At 42.8% G+C, this 27,492-nt stretch overlaps 1 protein-coding gene across 1 annotated transcript in view; it reads right to left on the reverse strand.

Moving 5' to 3' along the window:
- Positions 1 to 27,492, reverse strand: part of Pamr1 (peptidase domain containing associated with muscle regeneration 1) — a 74,596-nt gene that overhangs the window by 39,557 nt on the left and 7,547 nt on the right. The window contains exons 2-3 of the mRNA XM_013019579.1: positions 10,228 to 10,404; positions 7,200 to 7,328 (exon numbers count right to left, since the gene is read on the reverse strand). Of these exons, the coding sequence (XP_012875033.1) occupies positions 7,200 to 7,328; positions 10,228 to 10,404 (306 nt within the window). The remainder of the gene's footprint in view (positions 1 to 7,199; positions 7,329 to 10,227; positions 10,405 to 27,492) is intronic.

Here is a 27,492-nt window from a genome sequence, read left to right on the forward strand (position 1 = left end):
ACAACCTCTAACCAACCAGAGACAAAGAGGCTCCTTCTTGGAAACAAGCTTGGAGCAAAAGATAGTAGGCAAAAAGGAGAAGAGGAGAAGGGAGCTCCATTTCTTCCTGTCAAGGGATCCCGTTAGCTCTCCTTTGAGAGTTGATAAGTCTGGATGCAGAGTCAGGCAGAACAGTGAACACAGCCAGTATCATTGCCAAGGAAGTGCCACTGGCTAACCAAGCAGGTAGTCCTGAGCTAAAAGACCAGAGCAGTCAGAGGGCCCAGACGACATGCTTGGATTCTCTCTAATCATGTTGCTGTAAAGGAAGGGACATGTATGTGTTCGTGTGTGTGTGTGTGTGTGTGTGTGTGTGAGAGAGAGAGAGAGAGAGAGAGAGAGAAAGACAGAGACAGAGACACACACACACACACAGAGAGAGAGAGAGAGAGAGAGAAGTGAGTGGGCCATCCCCAGGACTCTCAAATCCTCATCTCATCCTTACCCTTGTCATTCCTATAGGCCAAACCAAGTCGGCTATCTGGATAGACCCTGCTTCTGCAGAGCTCAAGGAACTCCCCGCCAATTTCTAAACCAAAAAGAGTGTGGGGTGGTTCCCAGCAAAAATGAACAACACCACTGCCCCCCATGAACATGCCCACAAAAGTCTTGTCATCTCCGGCATTGGGGGTAGGGAAGGTGGCAGAAGAGAGACACCTGCACTTCTGAAAACTGCCTTGGCTTCACGGGTTTTTTTGTTGTTTTTTTTGGGGGGGTCCCGTCGTGGGGCCTCTGGGCCTGGGCGCTGTCCCTCAGCTCTTCAGCTCAAGGCTAGCACTCTACCACTTGAGCCACAGCGCCACTTCCGGCTTTTTTCTTTTTGCTTATGTGGTGCTGAGGAATCGAACCCAGGGCCTCATGCATGCAAGGCAAGCGTTCTACCACTGAGCCACCTTCCCAGCCCATGTTTGTTTTTTTTAATCTTTCGGGTTAGGGGTGTGATTTTTTTTAAAGCCTCATTCAGACACAGGGAGAGGCATTGTTTTTCCTTTCTCCTTCAGAAATAACTCAGGAGGCAGGCTGGCACTCATTCATGGAACCTGGCTGGGTCTGAATCTCAGTACAGCCATTCTCTACTGTGTGCCCCCCTAGATAAATTCACTATTTCTGGGCCCAAGTGTCTCATTTGGAAATGAGAGTAACAGAAGAATTTGCCATCACGGTTTGAAGGACTGAGGTCTGATATATAAACCATTTAGCATTAGGTAAGATTTCTAAAAATGTTCAGCCAATGACAATAGATATTATTTTGCTTGGGTCATGTCTGGTTAGGAGACAATGACTATTTTGGCCTAAGAATCACCGAATATAGCTCAGCTTCTACCCTGCTGCTGCCAGGCTCATGAGCCTGTATTAGAAGGGAAATATAGTCAGGCCCTGGCAGCGCCCAAAGTATTAACAGAGCTTAGCATTTTTACTCAAGGTTAGAGCTTTACCACTTGAGCCACAACTCCACTTCCAGCTTTTTGCACATCAATTGGAAGTAAGAGTCTCATGGACTTTCTGATCTTGGCTGCCTTTTAACTATGATCTTCAAATCTCAGCCTCCTGGGTAACTAGGGTTACAGGCATGAGCCACTAGCATCAGCCATGTATATTTTTCAATGCATCCAGCCTGGACAGGAAGGAAGCTTGCACCTGCTGCATGTTTTAGATCATCCTACTCACTGTATGCTGGGTACTCAGGGTGGTGGGGTTGGGGGTGGGGCTCACAACCTCTGACCTCAGTGGAGAAGGCTAAGACACATGCTCTGGGAACCAGGCATCTGAATTCACATTTTGGCTCTACCCCTTGTAAGCTGTGTGACTGAGACTTCCTCAGCCTGCATCCTCACCTCCATGATCAGTGGCCTAGCCTATTAAATGGCTCTGCATAGGGCTTCAATGGTGAATAAATGAGTAAATGACAGGAAAGGGCTTAGCACAATGCTTGGCTCATAGTAAGGGCTAAGCCGTGCTTTTGATCAGGCAGGTCTTCATCAGAAACAATTTGAGGCCCAGGAGGGACTCCATGGCTTGCCCTAAAGCTTCAGTCTGGCTGATACTCAGAACTGTCCCTTAGTGGTCCTCCTTGGCCATTCTGTAAGAGCAAGGACATTGTCTTGCTCACAGCTTTACATGCATGGAGTTGGTGCTCAACTCATGGTTGACTGAAGGTATGATAAAACCAGATAATGGCATTTCTCTCAGCCCAATCGAAGTACTTTTCCAGTCCCTCTTTCCTATACCAATTGGCCTATCTATTCCATTGAAGTCATGGTCCAGAAAACATAGTGTGTACCACTCTACTGCTTAGTTCCTCCTCAAAGCTGCCAGTGTATGCTCATCATCATCATCATCATCATCATCATCATCATCATTATCATAATATACAAACTAAGTCTTATCAACTCAACCAAAAAGACAGGATCTAGGCTAAGGTAGCACTATTATTTTCCTGAAATTTCAGGACACAAAATCTAAGGCAAGATGAACCAGTTTTCAGTAACTTGATTCCAGGAGTCTCCTCTCCTTTCCTCTCCCTTTCTTTCCTCTCCTTTTCCTTCCCATCCCCTCCTCTTTCTCTCTCCTCTGTCCCTCCCTCCTTCATTGCCTCCTCCTCCCTCCCTTGTTCTTCTTCCCCACCACCTTCCTCCTTCCCTTCTCCCCTCTCAAACCTACTTTTAATCATTCTCGATATGGCTCCGGAAGCAGCCTACACAAATCATCTTCTCTGATATCCTAGCTCCTCAAACATTTTGGGCCATGGCTTACAGCCATTTCCTCTGTTCCTCTACCTCTGACCAAACCATTACTAAGAAGATAAACGTATTAAGGGCCCATAATCTCTCCCCATAAATCCCCTCTCATCTGGGTTGATGTCCTAACCTTCTTAGGTCTCCAGTATCCTTCAGGGACTGAAAAGTTGGCGTCACGGTGATACTGGGAGCATCGTGGGAGGCTCTGGACCCTTCCATTGGTCTTGGAGACTAAGGAAAAGCCTGAGAGATAAGTTAAATAACACCACTGCAGGGGGTCAGCGAGCACTGGAGGTCAATGGAGTCATTCCTCTGAAGAACTCAACTTTCCCAGTCTAGGAAGCTTTGAAGGGAGCTCCGGTTTGGACTTTAGATGCCAGCACGCTGAATAGCTAAGACCTAGATCACAGTTCTTGAGTACCCTTCCCTACTGAAAAGAGCCCAGAGTCCTGGAGAACTGTTGTTTTCAGGATCGGACCCTAAGCAGTACAGTGAGCTTAACCCATTTCTACAGGGAGGGGAGGGGAGAGTGTGGGGGAGTGTGCTCAGAGAATGATGTGGTAGAAGCCTATCAAACGGTCTTCAATGGCTAACTCTGGGACAATGTGAACATCAAAGAGAAAATTTCATACTAACATGATGGAATGCAGAAAATATTAAAATTCACAAATCCACAGTATGGAAAAAGAGAAACCCAGATACTGAAGAACTAATAATTGGTGGATCCAAGCAGAGAATATTGGAATAGATACTGTTCTTTCAACTTGTAGATCTACAATATCTCACATTAAGAAGCTGAAAGCAGGAAGAGAGAAAGAGTTCTTTCCTGTAGTAATGAAATACCACTAGCTCTTCATGTGGATACTTGAAGATACCATTTTTCCTAGAAGGAAGGTGTGAATGGGTCCTCTCAGAACTCTGGCCTCGGGCACTCTGTCTGTTCTCCTGGATCAGACAATCTCCTGCAGTTATGAATCAATCAATCATGTAATAACATTTGAGACTATTCATTCATACTATACAAAATGTTAAGACTATGCATTAATACTAAACTTCAATGTTAATATCTGGACATGGTCAAAGACATTGAACAAATTAAGGTGTTGCTCCATGTCAACGTGGAATGTTCTGTAATTTGAATTGAATCACTATGCCCCTTTGGAGCTCTTGCCTGTGGCCCTTCCTGTGGCAAAAATACAAACTGTCAACAGATGGTATCAGCAAAGCAGCCTCCTCCATCTGAATCTAGGCGTCTGAAAGGATTGCTTGGGTGCCATCTACTGGGCAAATGCTTGCATTGCTGTGTGGCTCCTGCCCTGTGTCCCAGCCATGATGAGGGCCACCCAATGATTCAGTTCTCCTCTAACACAGGAGGGTAGCACAGTACCCAGTACCAAGCAGTCATTCAACATATAAGGGAATGAATTACTTCTTCTAATGAATTTTGTGCACATTGGTGTGGTGCCAAGAATATGAAGTGCAGGTGAGAAGAACCTAATACCATCATAATGGGGCTTTCAAAGAAGCCTTGCTGCATTGATGGATTGCACACCTCTTGAGGACTCTTGATGTCACTTGTTCCCTAAGAAATGCTCCATGAATGCCAGAGGCTGTGATGACATACTGTACAGAATTGGGCTTTCATAATGGAATCAATCAACACAATTGGACCCTCACAGATACAGAAACAGAATCAGATAGGAAGTTATTCCTAAGCCCATTTGTTTTCTTTACTGCATTGACTGTGCTCCAAATTTCTTTTTACCTCGTGTGCGTGTGTGTGCGTATGTGTGCATGTGTGTGTGTGTGTGTGTGTGTGTGTGTGTGTGTGTGTACTCTAAATGGCAAGTTCTACCATGGCAGAGACTATGACTGTCTTTTTATTGTTATATGTTCAGCACATACAGTGATCTGTAAAAATGTGTCTGTGGACTAATGAATAAAGGCAGGAGACATCTGCAAAAACTGGGGGCCCTGAGACAGTTCTGTCCTTTATATAGCCTCAGTTCACTATCACCAGTCTAACCAATCAGACTCTGAGTTTGGCCAGCTCACACTAAGGCTCAACAAAGACTCAACCAGTAGGTAATTTAGGAAAGGCATATGCTCAGAATGCACACATATATTCTTCTGGTCCTCTCTCCTATTGACAAAATGTCCTCTTTTTCACCTGGAGTGCTTAGAGTATTTATTGTTTAAGAAACAGCTGTCTCCTCCTCAACGAGATAGAGTGCGCTTCCTGCTCACTGATTGCAGCTAAGATGCTTCACTTCTTTCTGCCAGGGGAATAAGAGTGGATGGGATGTGAGCCAAAGGCTCAAATGTGCCTCTGTGTCTGGCTTGGCCACCTGAGCTTCTGTGAGCACCCCTGCCATGCTGCTGCCCTTCTGCCTGAACCCAACCACAGCCTGGACCTCAATCCAGGCCAGCATGAGTGTGCTATACCACAACCACATCTAGAAGCATCTCCTTAGATGCTCTATTCTCTGACCATCCATCCACTGCTTTATTACCACTAAGCCAATTTTCCCTCCTCATTATGACCTCTAGTCTTAAGGCTTCTTTTGTGGGGCTCTTTCTGGTTTCATGTATTTCTCAACCTAGCTAGGGCCCTGGTTAGCTATATCTTAGCCAAGTCTTGGATCAACCAATGCCCACACTACTGGAGAGCCTTACACAACTCTCCCAACATTGGAGCTTCTGAATCAGCTGGGTCTTAGCTACTCTGGACATGCCTGGATGTATACTCGGTGACATCTCTTCTTCCTCCTTCCATGGCTGTCTGAAACCTTATCCACTATACTCTCAACAAAGATTTATCTTCCTGCTTTCTAGAGTAAACTAAGCTATCAGAGGGGAACTTGTTAGTAGGAGATAGAATAGTATTGTCATTGACTGCAAGGGAGTTAAATGAGGTGTTGTGAAACTGTAACCCCAGCCCTTGGGAGGCTGAGGCAGGAATGTGAGGCCATGTTGGGCACCAGCACTAAATGCTTCATATGCATTTATCTCATTGAATCCTTCAAATCAGCTCTGTTAGATAGGTAGCACTGAATGCTAAATGAGTTTCCCAAAGCCTCATAGTAGTAACAGGCAAATTCCATCATTCAAAGATAAATGTTCTGAACATTATTGCTACATAATCTCATGAGAAGACCAGGGTTGAATCTTGTTCCTCACCTACTTGGAAGCTAGCTATCAAGTACAAAATTAAATTTCCTAGAAACAATCTAAATTGGCAGCATCAGAGTTTTAAATTACAGCAGAAAGAGATCAGCATGTTAAAAATTAACCATATTCTAGATCTCCTGGGTACATCCTGAAGTGCTGACAAAGCTCTCCTCTGAGAATGGTGGAAGTATGTGGACCCAAACATTTTGTGACACTTTGCTACAAGTTAGATCAAGTGGAGAATACCAATGATACTCAAACCACCATTTTCATAAACCACCATTTCCTTGAAGTAAAATTCCTCAAGGGGCAGGCATAGTGGCTCATGTCCATGATCCTCCATGGGAGGAAGAGATCTGGAGGATCATAGCTTGAGGCTAGCTTATGCACAAAAAAAAAAAAAGTTAACAAGATCCCATCTCAAACAACATGCGTGGTGTAGTAGAACACATCTCTGATCCAACAACTACTCAAGAAGCGGAGATCTGAAGGTTTGAAGTTGGAGGTAGGCCCATGCAAGAATGGGCTGATAGCAAGAATGAGGTTCTGAGTTCAAACCCCCAGTCCCTCCTGCCAAATATTACTCAGACTGCTAATTCATCCTGTTTCTGATTCTAATAAGAAGCATATTAAAAGATCCCCTGAAATCACATAACTGTGAGTCGACGAAGCTCTCAAAAGGACCCCTGACAAATAGGGCTCTACAGAAGGGAATCTTAGACAAAGAGAAAAGCTAAATTTCCACTCTGTTTTCCAAGAATTATTGGAATCCAGAGGAGGAACTCTAACAGAGATTAAGTCATTCTTGGAGATCAAGTACTTTCCAGAATCCCCTTCCTGGGACAAATGGTATGCTGGTAATTTGCTGTGGGGTTCCAGGACTGTAATTCAGGATTCAAGAAAATGTATCCACACGAATTTCTTATTTATCATGCCCTTGAGGCAACATTGCTGAAGTCTTCTCCATCTCTGTGCTGGACGATGTCACTGCTTCTGACATGAGACAGGTTGTAGGCAGACCTCTGAACAGAGAGAATGAGAGAGATGCCTTCTGGGAACAGCAATACCAAACAGCTGTCCACAATCCACACTCAGCAGATGGAAACACATCTTTGTTACCTAGAAAGCCCCCTGGCCTCCAGCATTTCCAAAGTCAGATTCCAGTGAGATCAAGTTTGGCCTGTTGTAAACTTCCATTACAAAATAGCGTGTGCCCGTGATGGCTGGAGCACGTGTGTGGGGCCTACTTACGCATGCAGTCTCCGCCGTACCAGCCCACTCTGCACTCGGCACAGTAGAAGCCCTTCACGTAGAAGTCATCCAGGGTGCCCCCCCATGAGCCGTTCCTGCAGCTTTTGCAGTTTTCAAAGATCATACAGCCTGAAAGATTTCCAACAAGGATGTTAGTCCTCCTCCTTGCTAGTTCTGGTGGTCTTCGGGACACCTGACCAACGCTTTTTGACTGTGCAGAACCTCTAGACACACACCCCCAACACACACACACATACACACACACATGCACACACACACACACACACACACACACACACACACACAAACATGCCAAAACCCTGAGAAAAACTGCTCATCCCAAGGGCAATACTAGACTCTCCTGAATTCAGAAACAGAGAGTAGGAGAGTGGTCCAAACCATCTTTCCAGTTAATGGTTGATGGGTTTGTTTTCGTTTCTTATTTGTTTTGTTTTGGTGGTATTGAGGTTTAAATTCTGGATTTACAGCTCGCTAGGCTGGTGCTCCACAGCTTGAGTCACGCATACCCTTAGTCCTGAGGCTTTAAAGTAACATGAAATAACTTCTTCTAAAATGCAAAATCTGTCAATAGGTATTCTTATTTTTCTCTTTATAGATGTATTTCTCATTTGTTATAGAATATTGAGAAAATTCAGGTGAACAAAAAAAACAAAAACAAAATTTCAGCAGAAAAAATTATCTAGAGAATTCTACTAATATCCTTTCTCTGAAATAATATACATAAGTGTATACATGTGTGTATATACAGGCATATATGCACATATATTAGGCTTATACTGTATGCTGCACATTCTTTTTTAATTAATAACATAGGAAATACTATAAATAGTCATCTCTGTAACAAAGGAGGAGGTAACAATGTTCGATAGGAAATGTACTCATTACCATATTCATGTAACTGTAACCCCTCTGTATAGTATTTGTACAATAAAATATATATATATATAAGTCATCTCTGTGATACACATCTGTCACCAAGCTAGGCCATTGGATACAGTAGGCAATGCCTGCTAAGGGACTTAGCCTGAAAGGTATCCGCAAATCACTCATCAACAAGCCACATTAGGGTTAAGCAATGTTCAGGCCTAGATCACTTCAAAACATGGCCTCCTGAGTGGCTGGGGACAGGGAGAACCGGTAGGAATCATCCCTTGGTATTTATCAGAATAGAGAGCGAAGCTCTGTCTCTGTCAGTGTCCAGCTGAGTGTGCTAGAGCCAATTGTTTGCAATCTCTGTGTTTCCTTGCCTTCATTTGTCACACTGGGATCAAAATGGATCCCACATCTTAGGAGTGTTTAAAAGTTAAATGAGCAAATGGAAAGTACCTGGTACATAGTCAGTTCCTGCAAAGAAGGCCGTCATTGTTATACTGGTTTCCCCACAATTCCCCCTGGCTTATCTCTATCCCGACTAGCTTGATCATTTTTTGTAAGTTGTGGAGCTTGAACTCATGACCTGGGCACAGTCCCTGAGCTATTTTTGCTCAAAACTAGAGCTCTACTTTGAGCCACAATTCCACTGCTAGTTTTCTGGTGGTTAATTGGAGATAAGAGTCTCATGGACTTTCCCTTCCCTAAGCTGCCTTTGAATCATGATCCTCAGATCTCAGCCTCCTAAGTAGGATTATCAGTATGAACCACTGGCACCCTAGTACCTACTTCCCTATCAAAGGCTACATCCTGACCAATATTATATCCTTAGGACTAATATAGTGCTGGCATGCTCTTTGAGTAAGTGAATGATGAATACATAAATTAATTAATGGCTAATGAACTGCTTAAGACGAACTAGCATTTTCTTGAGCAGACAGCATGCTTCTTGGCATTGGCCCGTAGTGTGTGTGTGTGTGTGTGTGTGTGTGTGTGTGTGTGTGTGTGTGTGTTCTACAAGAGAAAGACACATGGCTCTCTTAGGGAGATGGATACATCCTGAGCCTGGTCTTAAGGGCTCTGCAAACTCTCTTTTAGCACAGTTATACACTTTCAGGTCCTCAGGTTCATGACAAAGAGGTGTGGGGGAGGGAAGAACACCATCCTGGTGACTAAGATGAACAAGGCTATGGGAAAGACAGCAACGTTGTCAAACGACCAAGTGGAGAGGCTCACTGCCTAGAACCCACACTGGTCCATTGAGGGTTTGGTGCTATGGGATGATACTGGAGGTCCCCCTGGACACCCCTGCTATTCATGTCCCCAGACCTTGATCATCTTGAACCACTGCCACCAGCAGCGATTATTATCTGCTCTCATGACAGAAATTAAAACCACCTGTGATTGGAATTAAAACCACCTATGAGATTGGCAACAAATGCCAAATGACCTCTAAAGCACTTCTGGATCTGGTCCCTGATTGGTCCTTCAGATTGTGGTCTCTAAATCTCATGTCTGTCTGTCTCCTTCTCTCTGCATCTTTCACCATTTACACACTTCTGTCAGACTGAGCCAACTGAAGTTGTGGAAGGCTCAAGCTTTCTCTAGCCATAGTTCTCTATGCTATGCCCGGTGGTGGGACCCCTCCACCAGATCCCCTCCACCCACCAGCATGTTGATTCTCTCTCTAGCCAGCCCTGTACCTCCTCTAACAAGTCTTCACTGATCTTTCCTCTACCTCACCCTCAGTCCCTCTGGGTTGCCATGGTACCCTGTGCATCCCTATCACTGCACTTAACGATGCACTTCCTGTGATCCATCTCCTCCACCAGCCTTTAGGCTCTGGGAGTGCTGAGATTTTTTTTTTCTTTTATGTCGCTGTAGTTCCAGTAACAGACATGGGAGCTGCTCTGTCTGCTTGTTAAACAAATGAGTAGATGATTTCTCGGATTTACAACTTTTAACAATGCAAGAAATACTAACTCCTCTCATTCCTTTCCTACCTGTTACAATGGACTGAGTTGTGTCACATTCATGCCAATGATGGCTGCTGCTACAATTCAGGCATTCAGACAACTTCTATCCATTACATTGGATAACATGGAAGAAACCCCAGGGGCATCCCTCCCTGGCTCACCGGGGTGAATGAGGCAGGAGTCACACTCATTGTCCTCGTTCCTGCAGCATGGGATGGTGTAGCCCACCACTTCCTTCTTTCCAGGGCAGACACACTCAATCTGGTCGTATTCACAACACTCCCGACACATGATGTTCCACTCGGCTCCAGGGCAGGCTTCATTGATGACTGTGTATTCTGAAACGGAATCCGACAGGAAGGAAGATGGAAAACTTTTCAACATCACTCTTAGGATACAGATGTTGCCCTACGAACACAATGATGCCCAGGCTGAAGGAGAGAACAACCCTGTACAAATTCTTCCTAGGCCTGCATCTCCACAGAGCTATTCCAACCCACACACTGGTATTCACTTTAGTTTTGTGTGTGTGGCTTTTGGTTTGTTTGTTCATTTGTTTGGGGCCAGGACTCGGGCATGAACTCAAGAACTCATGCTGCTGCCTAGCTTTATTCCCTCAAGGGAGAAACTCTTACCACTTGAGCCACACCTCTACTTCTGGCTTTTTGCTATTTAGTTAGAGATGCCTGTAATCTTAGTTACTCAGGAAGCTGAGGTCTGAGGATTTGAGGTTTGAAGCCAGCCGAGGCAGGAAAGTCCATGAGATTCTTATCTCCAATTAATCAGCAAAAAGCCTGAAGTGGAGCTGTGGCTCTCATGGTAGCGAGCTAGCCTTGAGCAAAAAAAAAACAAAAACAAAAACTCAGGGACAGAGCCCAGACACTGAGTTCAAGCTTCAGGACCAGCTCTCTCTCTCTCTGTCTCTCTCTGTCTCTGTCTCTCTCTGTCTCTCTCTCTCTGTCTCGCTCTGTCTCTCTCTGTCTCTCTCTGTGTCTGTCTCTCTCTCTCTCTCTCTCTCTCTCACACACACACACACACACACAAATTTGGCTGCCTGGGCTGGCTTTGAACTACCATCCTCAGACTCTGGCTCCTGAGTTGCTAGATTACAGGTATGAATCACCAGTGCCCAAGTCTCTGTACTTTTATCTTTAAACACACATAGTTTTACATGGATTGAGAGTGGAACATGCATATATTTTATAAGCAAATACACATTTCCCTGGTGCTGATGTTTTTTTCTATTCTTTTCTTTTTCTTTTTTCTTCTTCTTTGTCATGCTGGAGGTGGGGAAAAGGGCTTTGTGCATCTTAGGCAAGTGCTCTACTGCTAAGCTACATCCCCAGTCCTCAGAGCTACTGTTACTGGAATACATCAGGCTGTTGTTAATATGTGCACAGATTGAGCACTGCACAACTCCAAGATAAAGCATGCAATGGCACAACTATCTCAGGCTGTGCAGCTCAGTCAAGAGTGCCATCAGCACAGCCTGGAAACCATGCTCTAGACCAGGCTATTCAGGGCATCGCTGATGGCCCAGCACAGCCTGTCACTGCTTCCTAGGCTGGGCTCCTCCATTTGCAGCATGCCACTTTCATAGCATCTTCAAAGCCAAACCAAAAGGTACCACTATTAGTATGTTTGAGAGAATTTCAATGTTTCACAAGGGTGAACTTTTACTCTAACTTCACTCTGCTCCTAAGTACAATTGAATATTCTTTCCTATGAGAATTAAAAAAAAAGTGTTCCTTAATGGGTAGGAGTTTTTCTTCCCTTCCTTCCTTCCTTCCTTCCTTCCTTCCTTCCTTCCTTCCTTCCTTCCTTCCTTCCTTCCTTCCTTCCTCCTTCCTTTCCTTTCATTTCCTTTTTCTTTCTTTCCTTCTTTGCTCCTCCTCCTCTTCTCCTCTTTCCTCTTCCTCTCCTTCTCCTTCTTCTTCATATACCTTAAGTAAAAAGAAAGCCAGCTGGCATTCTATAAGAAGAATCAATCGGAGGCTGTTCAGAGGAACTCAGGCTAGGAAAACAGACTGGATGGTTTTCTTTGCTTTGCTTTTTTCTGGTTTTCTATTTCTAAAAGCTTTGTACAAGGAAGATGATTCAAGCAGAAGTAAATCTGGACAAGGCTTAGTGAAGCCTTCCCTAGACTGGAGTGCTTTATATAGCCTTCCCTAAACTAGGAACAATATAGTTTGTCCATTTTCCTCCCCTAAATCTGGATATCTATTGATTAATTATTTATTTTATTTGTATTACAGGATTTTTGAAGTCAGGACCCCAAATGTTCTACCATTTGTCACTTGAACCATGCCTCTAATTCTTTTTGTTTCAGTTATCTTTCAGGTAGAGTCTCCTATTTTTGCCCAGAACCAGATTTTTTTTAAAAAAAAGTCTATAATGTTACTGTTGTTACATTGTACAGAGGGGCTATCATTTCATAAATCTGGTAATGAATACTTTTTTAAATAATGTCACTCCTTCCTTTGCTTTCCCCGTTTGCCCCTCCTATCCCTGCCTACAAGTTACATAGCTCATATGCTGATAGGATGACCGCATTTATTCACCCTGCCTCCCTCCCTTTGTGCAACAGCCCCTACCTCAGACTTCGATCTTTTACCTACGCCTCCCATATAGTTGGAATGAGAGACATGTGCCACCACCATGCCCAGTTTACTGATTAAGATGGGATCTCACTAGCTTTTTACGTCAATCCATGATCCTCCAGCTTACTACCTCCCCAAACAGCTAGGATTACAGGCCTGGCTAAAGCATCCAGCTCCAATTTAGGATTCTGACACAAAACTGACAGCTCATAATTCACCAAATAGACTCAGTTAAAAAAATTATCACCATCTATTCTCAGCCTCAGATCTTGAGAACCCTCTAGCTTCATAGGAATATAATGACTTGAATATTAAGAGATTAAATTTAATGCTAGGAAAAAATGACTGTCTTTCATCATCTTGCACAAATATTGGTGGGGCAGCAAAATCCTCACATTGGCGAGAGGCTGGCCCCATTCTCACAGCATTGCCTTTGTATGTGCATCCGCGCCATAAGCTCCTTCTGAGAAACCATCCTGCCAGACTTAGCTCAGCTTCCTATGCTTCTGAGGTTCCCAGAGGAAGCCACTGACCTCTCACATCTAGATGAGAACTGTTAGACCTCAGCATCCATCCTGGTGTCTAGAGAGGACCTCCCTCATCTTCTCATCCCAAAATGCAAATCAGACATCCCTTTCACCGTGTCCTATAGGATGTCACAATTCATAATGATTTTCTGGTTTTATTTGCCCTTAGGCTTCACACTGACAGATTCTGTATCCATACATACACCACCTGCAGATAAAAAAGGTTTTGATGGCTCAAGTGGTAGAGTGCTAGCCTTGAGCTGAAGAGCTGAGGGACAGCACCCAGGCCCAGAATTCAAGCCCCAGGACTGACAAAAAAAAAAGTTATTGAAAAACATTGTGCCTGTACCTAACATATATAGACTTTCCTTCTTACTTATTTTATTTAGTCTATGTATTTTCTACATAGCACTTATGTCATAAGAGGTTTTATTAGTAACATAGAGGTGGCTTTCAGTATATGGGTAGATCCCCATAAGATCTATGTAAAGATGATAGCATTTTATATAGGGGACTAGAGTCTCCATGGACTTTCATATTCATAGGGTTCCTGGAAACTATCCTTTGTGGACACTAAGAAGCATGCATACCTGCTTGTTGCTTGTCTCCTCTAAAGGGCTCGTAAGCCAGCAGGAACTATGACTAATTCACTGCTGCTAGCATAGGGCCTGGCACATAAGAGGTGCTGGAGAAACCAATTGTTGAATGAATCCGGTCATAACTCCAAGGAGTAGGGAAACCTTTTTATGCCAAATGTTGTTTGGATATTTGTAATATCCTTCTCAGACCTAGCTTTATTAAATTTCGACTGAAAAGAAACCTCCTAGATTTATTGAATTTTGAGTCTCATCTATAGTTGTCTTGGCAAGCCAGACCAAATGATTTCAAGGAGTTTATATGGGCTGCAGGCCAGACATCCCTCAGTTCTGTAAATTAGAGCTATATTTCTTCAGTAGTCACATATTTTCATCTATCAGATCTAGGTTGGGGTTATAGGCCAGGAAAGCTAGTTTTGCTCCTAATTGACTGATATCAGAGTTGGGGCACTTTCCTTCCTATAAGGAAGTCTCTAGAACTATTGATCCACATTATGTACCCTGGACCCATATTCTATGTCTTCTCTATGCAACATATATGTTCATAGAATGGCTTAGGTCTACATCCTCTCTCTCTATTCAGCCTGGGACAATCACTATACCTGTTCAAGCTTTCTTTTTTTTCTTTTTTTTAAAATTTTTTTTGGGGGGATCCGGTTATGGGGCCTGAACTCTGGGCCTGGGCGCTGTCCCTCAGCTCTTCAGCTCAAGGCTAGCGCTCTACCACTTGAGCCACAGCACCACTTCTGGCTTTTTTCTTTTTGCGTATGTGCTGCTAAGGAATCAAACCCAGGGCCTCAGGCATGCAAGGCAAGCGCTCTACCACTGAGCCACCTTCCCAGCCCCTGTTCAAGTTTTCTAAGAATGAATAAATATTCATAACTCCTTGAGAGGCAGACAGGACAGGATAAAACTCATTTGCAATTTGAAATATATTTCCATATTTTGCAGCATGAAAGGCCAAGGAAGGTTTGCTCTGCTTTTATAGCTGGCAGAGCCTGTTCCTCTACCAAGAAACAGATATGTTCACCTCCAACTGTCTGTAGAATATGGGTGGGGGGGAGTCCTTTGATCCAAGAATTAATTTCCTGAAATATTTTCTTTGTATGTCTCTGTATTTCGGTGAGCAAGCCTACCTCTTCCTATTTCAGCTCTGTCTATTAATTTTGAGGTAAGAGATATCTCAGTCTCAGATAATGAACTCAGAGGTGCCAGGAGAAGGGATTTGTAGCTGTGACCCACTTAAAGAAAAAGACAGTATAGGTACATTATATGGATGTATCGAAATAACACAATGAAACACTTAGTACAATTTAAAAAAGAATAGGCTAGAGATGGACTGAGCGGGATGGATTATTATATAGGACCAATGGCATCACAGAACCCTTATAAGCCACAGGAAAGGATGTACAGAAAGAAGTAGCATTTGAAGATAGAGAAAGGATCACGACCCATAGGACACGACTGCAAAATGCCAGGCAATGAATGAGTCCTTCCCTTGATCTTTCTGATTAACTTCCAAGTAAGCAATGTGCACTGTTTTAAATTACTAAATCTGTAACAATTTGTTATAGCATCAGTTGGGAACTAATAGTGTTTTTTCAGAAGGCAGGCAAATTTGCAGCAAATCATTACCACTCTGTTCCTCATTTCCCCATTGGCATAATACCAAGAACATGAGTGAACTGATGAATTCACCTTTTCATTCCACAAGTAGTAGTGAAGTGTCAGATCTATCCCTGGTGGGAGGCTGGATGCTGAGTACAACAGAGAGGAAAACAACCTCCCTGAGCTCCTAGGCCTCTCAGTGCAGAAGAGGAAAAGACATTGGTACAATTACCATAAATACATAATAATGAACAATTGGCTAATCATGAATGAATAATCCTGAAGGGACATTAGCATGGAATCCATAGACTTCACAGAGAAGCTTAAATAAAACAACAGAAAGAAATGGATCTATTGCAAGCTAAGATGAATAGAGGTTTTCATGCTTTCCTGATTTGCTCCTTCCCTTGTGGTCACCAAGTTGATCATTTTTCTTAGTCCTCCAGCTTGAACAGAGAGAAAAGTGCCCCCCAAATATTCCTTATATCCTATGAGAAATATTCAAATTGACCAGCTAAAGAGATTTTAGAATGCAATAAGCAAACAAGAGCAACATCTTGGATGTTTTTCCCTCTCTCCATTTATTAAAACTGCATTTGTGGAAAGGGCACATTCACCATTTGGCTTCAGCTGAATAAATTTCAGGGAATTTCAATATGGTGCAAAAGGCCAGTTCCAGAAACTACCACTGAGAGAAACAACAGAAGTTATTCAATGTTTTCTTATGTGTATATGAAAGCTCTTTAGCATTTCTGTAGAGAGAGTACTTTTTATATTCTTCATGCAATTTCATTTTCAAAACACTCCAATGGGTTAGTAATAAATTTTCTTTTAAGTAAAAATCATTTACTCCAACCCTTCACTTTACCACAGAGGTACAGGGCTAAGGAGGTAAAGGGCTGAGGAGAAAACAGTTGGTCTTATTAACAGAAGCAAAAAGAAATGTCAAAAAATATTCTAAGCTGGGCGCCAGTGGCTCATGCCTGTAATCCTAGCTACTCAGGAGGCTGAGATCTGAGGATAATGGTTCAAAGCCAGCCAGGGCAAGAAAGTCCGTGAGACTCTTGTCTCTAATTAACCACCAGAAAACCAAAAAGTGGCACTGTAGCTCAAATATTGGAGTGCTTACCTTAAGCTTAAGAGCTCAGGGACAGGGCCCCAGCCTAGAGTTCAAGCCTTATGACTGACAAAAATAAATAAATAAATAACCTTAGCATTTTGTGTGTTTTTAGTGGGCACACATACCCACCCACAGGTTTTTGTTTCTTGGGGGGGTGCTATTTTGTATTTTGTTTTTGTTTGTTTGGGGGGTTTGTAGGGTTTTATATGCATACTGGGCTCTCATGCTCTCACTTGCTTGGAGTTTTTACTAAAATCTGGTACTCTACTACTTGAACCACACCACTACTTCTGATTTTTTTTCCAGATTAGCTGGAGATAAGATGCTCTCAGATTTGTCTGTGCAGGCTGGATCTGATCCTAAATTCTCAAATCTCAGCCTCTTCTGAGTAGCTAGAATTCTAGGTGTAAGACATCAGTACCCAGCTTACATACAGGTTTTGATGTGCAAGCAGTGTTCTTTTCTGTCATGATCTGTTTTAGAAACTACCTCCCCCTCCCCATTTCTAACAAATGCATTTGTGTGTCTGTATGTCTGTGTCTGTGTGTGTCTGTGTCTGTGTCTCAGTTGTGGGGCTTCAATTCAGGGCATGGGCACTGTCCCTGAGCTCTTTTGCTCAAGACTAGCACTCTAACAGTGGTTTTTGAGTGGTTAATTGGAGATAAAAGTCTCATGGGAACTTTTCTGCCTGGGCTGGCTTCAAACCACAAACTTCAGGTCTCTGCCTCCTGAGCAGCTAGGATCCAGGCATAAGCCACTAATACCTGCATTTGTAAATGCATTTTCTTTTGACATGGAAAGATATTAAAAAGGCTTGTTAAGTTACTGTATAATTATCTTATATGCTCACGTGTTCCTCTACCCCTTATTTTAGAAACCAGAATAGCTGGGCACTGGTGGCTCATGCCTATACTCCTAGCTATTCAGGAGGCTGAGATCTGAGGATTGCAGTTAAAAGCCAGCCTGGGCAGGAAAGTTTGTGAGACTCTTATCCCCAATTAATTATAGAAAAAGACAAAAGTAACACTGTGACTCAAACGGTAGAATGCTAGCCTTGAGTAAAAAAGAGCTCAGGGACAGCACCCAGGCCCAGAGTTCAAGCCCCAGTACCAACCCCCCCTCCCCCCAAAAAGATAAATGAATATCAAGGATATTTTGGAGCTGGGCATGATGATACATACACATAATACCAGCATTTGGAGGTTGAAGAAGGAAGAGCATGAGTTCGAGGCCAGCTTTGGACACATAGCAAGACTTTGTCTCTAAAAAGCAAAACAAGACCAAAAAAAAGGGGAGGAGGAGTATTTGGAGCATTATAAGGTTGGTCTAGTCCCTTCTCTTAATTTCCATGCTTAGGGGCAGCCATCTTGAAATCTACTATCCAGAGTTCAATGACACAAGCACCAGGTTTCCAACATTCTCTATCAAGGAAACATATCAGCACTATGTCCAGTAAGCCCCTCCCTCTCTAAAAAGACTGGTCTGCCTATTTCATACCTGATTGAAGCACCATTGGTTAGAGCCATGGCCCAGGCCAAGACCACCCCAGAAGGTGGTGAGGGAAGGCACTTTTATCGTATGCCACGACACACCTGGATCCAAAGCTGCCTTTGAGTCCACCGTAAAAACCCCACAGCCCTCCCACCCGATAGCCTCATGCAATTAAAATTTCCACTGTGGGTTTTGTAAAAAACCATCTTGCATCTTATAATCTTGTGGGATCCAAAGAAGGAAGAGAGGATGCCGAAGCAGAGAGCTGCATGAGTTAGCTGCTTGTGTCCATCATCCCTGCTCCCTGCCCTTCTCATTGCATGATGACTCACAGGACACAACATTCCTGACCACTGGCCATCTAACCACCGGCTTGTGGGACTGACAGTGGACAAAGCCTGGTATAGAAAGATGTGGCTGTGGGATGGGTCCATGTGGCGACTCACCCTTTCACCTGAGCCTTGGCGAACCATCATGTCATCAAATCACCCGCAGCCCCAGCCTGGCATGATCTCTCCCTCAGAGACTCAGTCTTCCCCTTCTCTAAGCTTACCTTTGGTCTTTGTTACTCTTGCCCTCACTTTGTACCAAGACTTTCAATGGATTCCTTAGAAACCTGGTGTTTCAGATAATGTACACTGAGGGGGGGAGGGGCAGGAGCGGGAAACTTAATTTATTATTTGCTTCTTCATTTTTTTCCCTAAGCTCTGCAGGTTGTTGGCTCTGCATCCATCCTCTGCTCCCTGGGTCCCACCAATCTCCAGGCTTATCTCTAATCCCTGACAGCAGATCCTTACAGCCACCATTCAGAATAGATACTATCTTCAGCTAACAAATAAGAAAACAGGATGGAAACTAAGTAGACTCAGCTTTCAGGTAAAAGAAGAACCATCAGAACTGGGACTAAATCTTCATAGTGGGGTTTGAACTTAGGGCCTTGTGCTTGGATATTGCAAGGGATGAAAACCTGGTGCCCTCCCATTAATTCTAGCATGGGTTTCAGCGAATGCATTGCAACCTTGTATGAGGACACGATCGTTCAAGTTCTTATGTCAAGTAGGACAGGGGAGTTCCTCCATAGCCTGAGCAGAAGTAAAGACACCCACTCTTGTCCCCACTCAGCCTCTGGAGTTGGAGAAATGCCTCAGTCCCTGCAGTCTTAGCATTTTAAGAGCAGCCTCTCCGGGCTTCTAGCTGTCTCCAGGGCTGAGTTAGTGGTTTGGCAGCACACAATCTGTGTAAGTAGAAGTCTAGTCCGTTGGTTTGGTGATTGGAAAACCAGGCTGCTGCTGTTGTTGGGACAGAGTGAGGAACACATCCAGTGTTAGCTCAGGCAAAGATTGCCCCCGGGAGTTCAATTGATGTTTGGTTAAACAACATTCCAGCCATTTTAATGCACAATCACTACAGGGAGGAGGAGTGTCGGGCGCCTTTCACTTCAGCTAAATGAGTTGTTTGAAGACTCTGAGAAACTGAAGTGTCAACATTTCTCAAACCCAGGTCCACTTCTATTTATCTCAAAAGATTTCGTGGAAGACAGTGGGTGAACCCCAGGCAGGATGGGTCCTTTCTCCGGGAATTCACGGTCATCGTGTCAAGATGCCTACGGGTAGCTCCCATCTATGGTCTATTTATGGTTTCCCGTGTACCCCTGACTCACTTGGGTCCACAAAGGAGAGAAGACTTGGCTGGTGTTAAACACTGCTCAGGACTGAGCAAACATTGCTCCGTCTGGCTCTCTGCCACTAGGGGGTGCACTGCCTGCTTCCAGATGGTGCTCTTCTCTGGACAACCCAATTGTAAACAGAACAGAATGGGCAAATGTTGCCAGCCCTTATGAAAATGAGACAGCGCCCAATAAACAAAAAATATTCAGCTGTAACGGACCCAGTGGATTGTACTGCACTATAGACTCTCAAAAAGCCACACAAGAACACAAGGATTCTCACTTGGGTTGGTGTCACTCTGTAAATCACAGTTTTATTTCATATGTCCATCTTCAGCCATCCTAAGCACCTATCAGATACCAGGTATGTTTCAAGGTGCTGTGATGATAAAGACTAACTCCTTTTCTTAAAGGCACTTGTAATCTATTGAGAGGACTTCTGGTTCCACCAGACATTTCCTTCTCAGGGTAGGTTTACAAGGATTATGATTCTCAAGTGATGCTCAATAAACATAGACAGAACCCAGGATGTTATGATGAAGTAAGTCTGAAAGATGTGAAGACTAACTCTACTCAAAGCGTGTTATAGATTTGCAGAGTCCTGCAACAAAGAAAGCCCTCATTAGCATTTTATAAAGTTGTTTGCTCACAGAGCTCTTTTCTTTTTCTCTAATATTTTACATCATCCAGGAGCATTAGTGCTCCTGGAGTTTTAAACACGCTTTTGTCTCTTGTTCAAATTGAATGAAACATTGAATATCACCATTATAGAGGAAAGGGTAAGAAGGGAATTTGGAAGCCTGCAAAATATGGGCTTCTCTTCAGACTTCTGCAGAGGCGGAAAATCTGCATTTCTTGTCTGTCAGGACTAGCTGAGATATTTAAAGGACCCTAGAGATGAGAGTGTATGTAGCCCTGTTGCAGTGAAAAAAAATCTCAGCCACTCACTGCACAGATCATTGAGGAAAACCCATTTCCTGTATTCAGGGTTGTTTTAAGGAATATAGTTGGCTAGGATCCTTAGGCAAGCAGAGGTGAGAGTCTGTTTAATGGTGGCCCAGGAATTCTGGGGAGTGATAAGGAGCTGAGACTTGACTTTCCACCCAGATTATCTTACCTTCAGAAATCAGGAAAGTATTGAAGCATCTTTCTAATTCCTGATTGTGTCAAGTTCAAGATCCAGACCTCACTAATTAACCCTTCCTCACACACAGGCCACCCAGAGGCCTGTTCTCAATCTTGTATTATTGCCTCTATCACTTTAGTAGAGCCCGCTCACTGTGACCCTGACTCACCCAACAACACAGGATGCTCTGGCTGTTGACACTGGGATTGTATCTTGTAGAATTAGTACATGTGTTAGAGCTGTTCATCAACCCATTGCATGCTGTTTCTAAGGCCTACATTTTTCCTGTCTTTATTAGATATTGTTCTTTGTTGTCAAGTAGCATGGTTTTTGCTTGGCCCTGTAGCATTGCATGCCTCCTTTCTCGGCCCAGACTAGTTTCAGATGGAATGACTTTACAGGGGATGATGAAGAATAAAACCAGCTTTTACTGTAAAGGGCATCCTGCTTACATGGATTTGGAAACTCATGATTTCTCAAATATTCAGCCTCTATTTGCCATACCTGTGGGGTTCATCTTTGATGTAGTTGTCTACGTACTCATGTTTACAAATGCATGCATACAGTGGTATAGAGTATTGTAGTTTAGAATGCAGGTCAGGCTTTGAAGCCTAGCTTTATCATTTATGGCTAGTTTTCTATGCCAACTGGGTTCTAATATAACCTTACCACCTTCTAATCTGTAGACTAAGGAGAAGGGTGTCCATATCCTAGCTTTATTAAAGCCATTAAATGAGTACTCTATTTAAAATATTAAGCATATTGCCCAGTAAAAAAGGAATGCTCAGGAAATTAGAGCCTTCTACTCTTCTCCTTCTATCTCCTGTTTTTTTTTTCTTTTTTTCCCACTAGTAAGAGTTTTAGAAGGAATGGAGACATAGTAATATCTGGTTTTTTCATCTATAGTATGAGGGAGGAACTTATATGATCCTATTGAGGCTCACTTTATCAGCCCACGATCTTATTCTATTCACTCATTGTCTTGTTTTATTCTAACTATGTCAGAAAAAAAATCCTTTAGCAGTGTGGAGGTTCCTCAAAAGACTCCACATAGAGCTCCCCTATGACCCAGCAATCCTACTTTTGGACATTTACCCAAACAATTACAAACAAGGCTATACTAAAGCTACCAGCACAACTATGTTTGTCGCAGCATTATTTACCATAGCTAAGATATGGAACCAACCCAGATGCCCCTCGGTAGATGAATGGATCAAGAAAATGTGATATATATAGATATAAACACACACACACAATGGAATTCTATGCCTCCATCAGAAAGAATGGTATCACCTCATTTGTTAAGAAATGGAAAGACTTGGAAAATTTATATTAAGTGAAGTAAGCCAGGCCCAAAGAAACATAGGTCTCATGGTTTCCCTTATTTGCAATAACTAGTATAAGTCTAGGACAAGCAGAAAAGGTCAAAAACTATGTACATATGACCATGTAAGATGATATTAAGTGAAATGAACTCCAAGATAGGGACACAAGTGGTTTTTTCTTTCTTGCTATTGTTTTTAACATATTTAAAATGTACTATGTGATTTTTTTGTTTCTCTTGTATGTTCTTCCCCCACAGTATAACCCTTGTTTTCAATGTACTTGATGTCAGTGCCCTGCGTCTTATATAAACATTTTTCTAATTTGGGGAGGGGAAGGAAAATAACAAAATGCTGAAATAAGGATACAGGTTGACCCATTGTAACGAGATGTACAAGACACTATATTGAAAATGAACTTTACAACTTGGGTGGGAGGAAGGAGAAGTTGGGGAGGTTGGAGGGAAGAGATGGTAGGGGAAAAACAAAGGAAGAGGTAACAATGCTCCATAGGAAATGTACTCATTACCTTACTCATGTAACTGTAACCCCTCTGTAGAGTATCTTTAAAATAAAAATATAAAAATGTAAACAATAAAGTTTAAAACAAAAAAAGAAAAAATCCTTAAAGATTCATATTTATCTCCTGATACTTTCCCCTTCCTTTGTTTTTGTCATTTATCTACCCTCTGGCTTCAGGGGAAGTGATCTTCCATATGCTGTGCCTTCAGTGTCTATGTTTGAAATAAGACCAATGGCAGGTTCTTGCAGAGAACAGAATAGTTTAACAGAATAGGTGATTCTAGGTCAATGATGTTACAGTCCTAAATTTAAGACCACTTAAAATTCTGAAGATGAGATGTTGCTAATGAATGTCCACTTGTGTTTCTAGGGTGGAGCCAGATATAGGCCCTTAGCTAAAAGAAGTTCCCTCTTCATCATGTTCTAGCATGCAGAACTGGAGGAGGTAGCTATAGTGAGGCAAGCCTGCCTGAAGTTGTCATGGGTCCAGGGATTATGGACCTGTCAAATATTCCATTGCAAATCTTCAGCATTATTCCATCCTTGACATCAGTTGTTGACCAGCTGCCTTGGGTAGAAGGAAAAATTGGCTTCTGCTGGCATTGGTGAACCTAGATATGAAGACAATAGCACTAACTCTGAAAACTCTTGGCAAAGAGGTGGGCTGGGGTATACTGAGATCTCAGCACAGCCCTGCTGGACTCTGACTTAAGAGATTTTGAACTGTGAAAGGCTAGGAACAGGTGGGGGATTTGTAGGGTGCTTGAGTGTGAGGAAACTTGGATTGAATGATCGGGGTACTGCTTAACTTTTATTGTTTTTAATCCTACCCATTCCAATTCTTTGACTGATAGAATATTTGTTGAGTTCCATTACCAAGTACATTTAGATACATTACTCAATTATTTTCCTAGTGACCAATGCTTATAAAAATAATCATCTTCTAATCTCACATCCAAAATAACCCAGAAGCAGCTGTTCTTCAAGGAGTTCCAGCACCAGAGTGGTGGAGGGTTATGGCAACTGGGAGTGTCTCCAAGATTCTAGACTTTGAGTGCCATTCCCTTTGGCTAAGGATGTGAAATATCTATGTCTAAGGAAGCAGCAGGAGGCGAGGTATGTCCTATTTAATGGTATTAGACGAGAAGCTATGACTTGAATGTGTTCAAATAGTATATGTTGGAAACATAATCCTTACATTAAAAATTAATATGTTAATTGGAGGTTAGGCCTTTAGGTCCTGGCAGCAGCCTTCATGAATCAGTTAATCTACTCATAGATTAATGGATGAATAGAGGAAGTGGCATGGTTACTAAACAAGCAAACTGCTTTCAGTACCTTTCCCCTGTCTCACCTCTTCTTGTCCTCTATTATGTTCTGTAGCAAGAAAACCCTTGCCAGATGCCAAGCAGATGCCAGTGGCATGCTTTTAGAGTGTAAGTCTCAGCAGACTCTTAGAACATAATTCTCAGTGTACTCTTAGAGCTTAATTCCCAGCAAGCTAAATAAACCTTTAGTCATGAATTTCTGAGTCCCAGGTATTTTGTTATAGTGTTAGAAATCACATATAGATAGGCAGTATCATAGAAAAGACACTGAAATCTAAAAGCAAGTGGGAAGAATCCAGAATTTTGTGGTAGAAACAATGAACAGAATGCTCCCAAATTGCTATTGGTGTGAACCTCTGGAAGGCACATTATCACTCACTCCCTTAATTCTTATCTATGTCTTAAACTGTGCTATATATGTAAATATGTATATACATATATATATATATATATATATATATAGTGTGTGTGTGTGTGTGTGTGTGTGTGTGTATACCTAGCTACTCAGAGGCTGAGATCTGAGGATCATGACTCAAAGCCAGACCAGGCAGGAAATTTCAAGAGACTCATCTCCAATAATCTACTCAAAAAAGTTGGAAGCAGTGTTATGGCTCAAGTGGTAGAGTGCTCACCTTGAGCAAAAGAAATTCAGGAGCAGCATCTAGGTCCAGAGTTCAAATCCCAAGACCAGCAAAATACATATAAATATAAATAAATTTACATATAAATAAAAATATGTATACATATACAAATATATATCAATATGCATATATTATATAAATAAATTGTGTATAATTATATATAACATATATAATTATACATAATGTAAATATTTATTTATATACATTTATATGTATATATAAAGAGAGAGAGAATGAGAATAATTAAGTACTGGTGGCTAATGCCTGTAATTCTAGCTACTCAGGAGGCTGAGTACAGCACCTAAACCATGAATTCAAGCCCTAGGACCAGCACCATATATAGAGAGAGAATATAGGTAAAGACTAACACTACACAATATTTCTTCCAGAGCCTTTCATGGTCAACTCTGTCTTCTACAGCATTGACATGTACAATTCCACCACTGTCATTTCATCTTCATGAGGTTGAGACAATGTGTCCAGTATGAAAGAGTGGAAATTCTGTGAGTGTGGATCCCGATTACAATCCAAAAGGTCAGACTACCTTTCTAGGTCACTGGGAAGCAGGGTTGACTCCCTGGATCTTTGCATATGTGAGAATGGAGAACCAATAAGAACTAAACTAAGCCTGGTTTCCATGGACTGGAGAGAGGCTGACTTAAGCAAAAAATAGAGCTACAATTCTCACTGGAGTATCCTTAGAGACTTAAACTCCATCCTAAGAGATTCTGAAGGAAGACGTCTGGATTGGGGTCTAGAACTTAACCTTTTGTTGTTATTGATACAGAATGCAAGGCCTTGTACTTGCTAAATAAGTGCAGTACCACTTGAACCACACCCCCAGTTTTAAGGATGTGGGTGTGGCTATACTGATAATGGGGCTTGAACACAGGGCCTGGACACTGTCCCTTAGCTTTTTCACTCAAGACTGGTGCTCTGCCACTTGAGTCACAGCAGAACTTCCAGCTTTGGGGTGGTTAACTGGAGATAAGAATCTATTCATAGACTTCCCTCTCCAGGCTTTCCTTGAACTGTGATCCTCAGATCTCAGCCTCCTGAGTAGCTAGGATTACAGGCAAACACCACTAGTGCCTGGCTCAGTGCTAGGGTTTGAAGTCAGGGCCTCCTGCTTGCTAGGCTGGCACTCTTCCATGTGACTCCTGCTTCCAGCTCTATTTTTGAAATAGGGTTCTTTTGCTTCCCACCTAGGCATGAACTATGATCCACCTAGCATACGCTTCTGAGATCACAGGTACTTGTCATCATGTCGAGATGGAGTCTCATAGGCTTTTCTGTCTAGGCTGGCCTTGAACTGCAATCCTTCCTATCTCCCCCCTCCCCCCCACCCTCCCACCCCCGTACCACACACCTATAGCTAGAATTACAGTTATGAGACATCAAGTATCTGGCTAGGAATCAACAATAATTCCAGGTGTTTTCAATGCAGATAGAGATACAGATGAGAACATGGGCTTCTGAGGTGGACACACTGAGTTCCAGCCTAGCCACTTTGTAACCTAGATCAAGGTTCTTGACAGTAGTAGTTCTGTGCCTGTCTCTTCATCTCTAAGATGTAAAATCATAACTCCATTGTGAGTGCAATAACACACAAAAAGGCACGAGGGGGACTTGGCGCAGTGCCTGGCTCAGGGCAAGCTCTCAGTACTTACAGCTGCTGTTGCTGTTACCATTCAAGATTAGGAAGGATACTTAAGAGCCAGGCCAGCTGGACTACTAAGTGCTCCTCTCTGGAAACAGACTGCCTGAATTGGAATTCTCTGTTATTCCCCTCTATCTTCCCATATATAAAATGGGGTGTTATTGACCCTACTCTCTAGGACTGTTGTAAGGACTGAATGTGTTAAAGTAGCAAACAACCGAGTACCATGTCTGGCACATGTGCTATGGAAGCAGACTATTCATCAGTCACTTACAGTGATCTTAAGAGTATATATAAATCTTCCTTAAATTTCCCTGAGTTCCTGTTTAAAACAACACCCTGATCATTGAAATTAGTTATAAAGATAGTAATAACACAGATGGAGTGTTCTCCCAAACACTTTTCTTATTTTTTTGGGTCCGGTCCTGGGGCCTGAACTCTGGGCCTGGGCACTGTCCTTCAGCTCTTCAGCTCAAGGATAGCGCTCTACCACTTCAGCCACAGCTACACTTCCGGATTTTATTCTTTTTGCTTATGTGGTGCTGAGGAATCGAACCCAGGGCCTCAGGCATGCAAGGCAAGTGCTCTTCCACTGAGCCACCTTCCCAGCCCTCCAAACACTTTTCTTTAATAACTCTTGTGTTCCTCCTCAAACTCTTAGCAAAGTGCTGTTAATAAATATGAGCTAACTGAGGCACAACAGATAAGTGACTAATTCACTCAGGGCCAAATGGTAGGGCCAGGATTCAGATTTGGGCAGCCTGATTCCCAAATATTTCCATTTCACCAATGCCACTTTTTCTTAAGCAGTAAAGTCAGAGATGTAAATGCTCTAGAGTCAAGATATCCATTGGGAAGAACAAGGCTTGTAGCTGGGAGCCAGTGGCTCACACCTATAATCCTAGCTACTCAGGAGACTAAGATCTGAGAATCGTGTTTCAAAGCCAGCCTGAACAGGAAAGTCCTGAGACTCTCCAATTAACCACCAGAAAACCAGAAGTGAAGCTATGGCTCAAAGTGAGAGAGCAATAGCTTTGGGCAGAATAAGCTCAGAGACAGTACCCAGGCTCATAGTTCAAGCTTCAGGAAGAAGAAGAAGGAGGAGGAGAAGAAGGAGGAGAAGAAGGAGGAGAAGAAGGAGAAGAAGGAGAAGGAGAAGAAGAAGAAGAAGAAGAAGAAGAAGAAGAAGAAGAAGAAGAAGAAGAAGAAGAAGAAGAAG

This window comes from Dipodomys ordii, unplaced genomic scaffold (assembly GCF_000151885.1).
Source record: "Dipodomys ordii isolate 6190 unplaced genomic scaffold, Dord_2.0 Scaffold46, whole genome shotgun sequence".
In the NCBI taxonomy this organism is placed as follows: Eukaryota; Metazoa; Chordata; class Mammalia; order Rodentia; family Heteromyidae; genus Dipodomys; species Dipodomys ordii.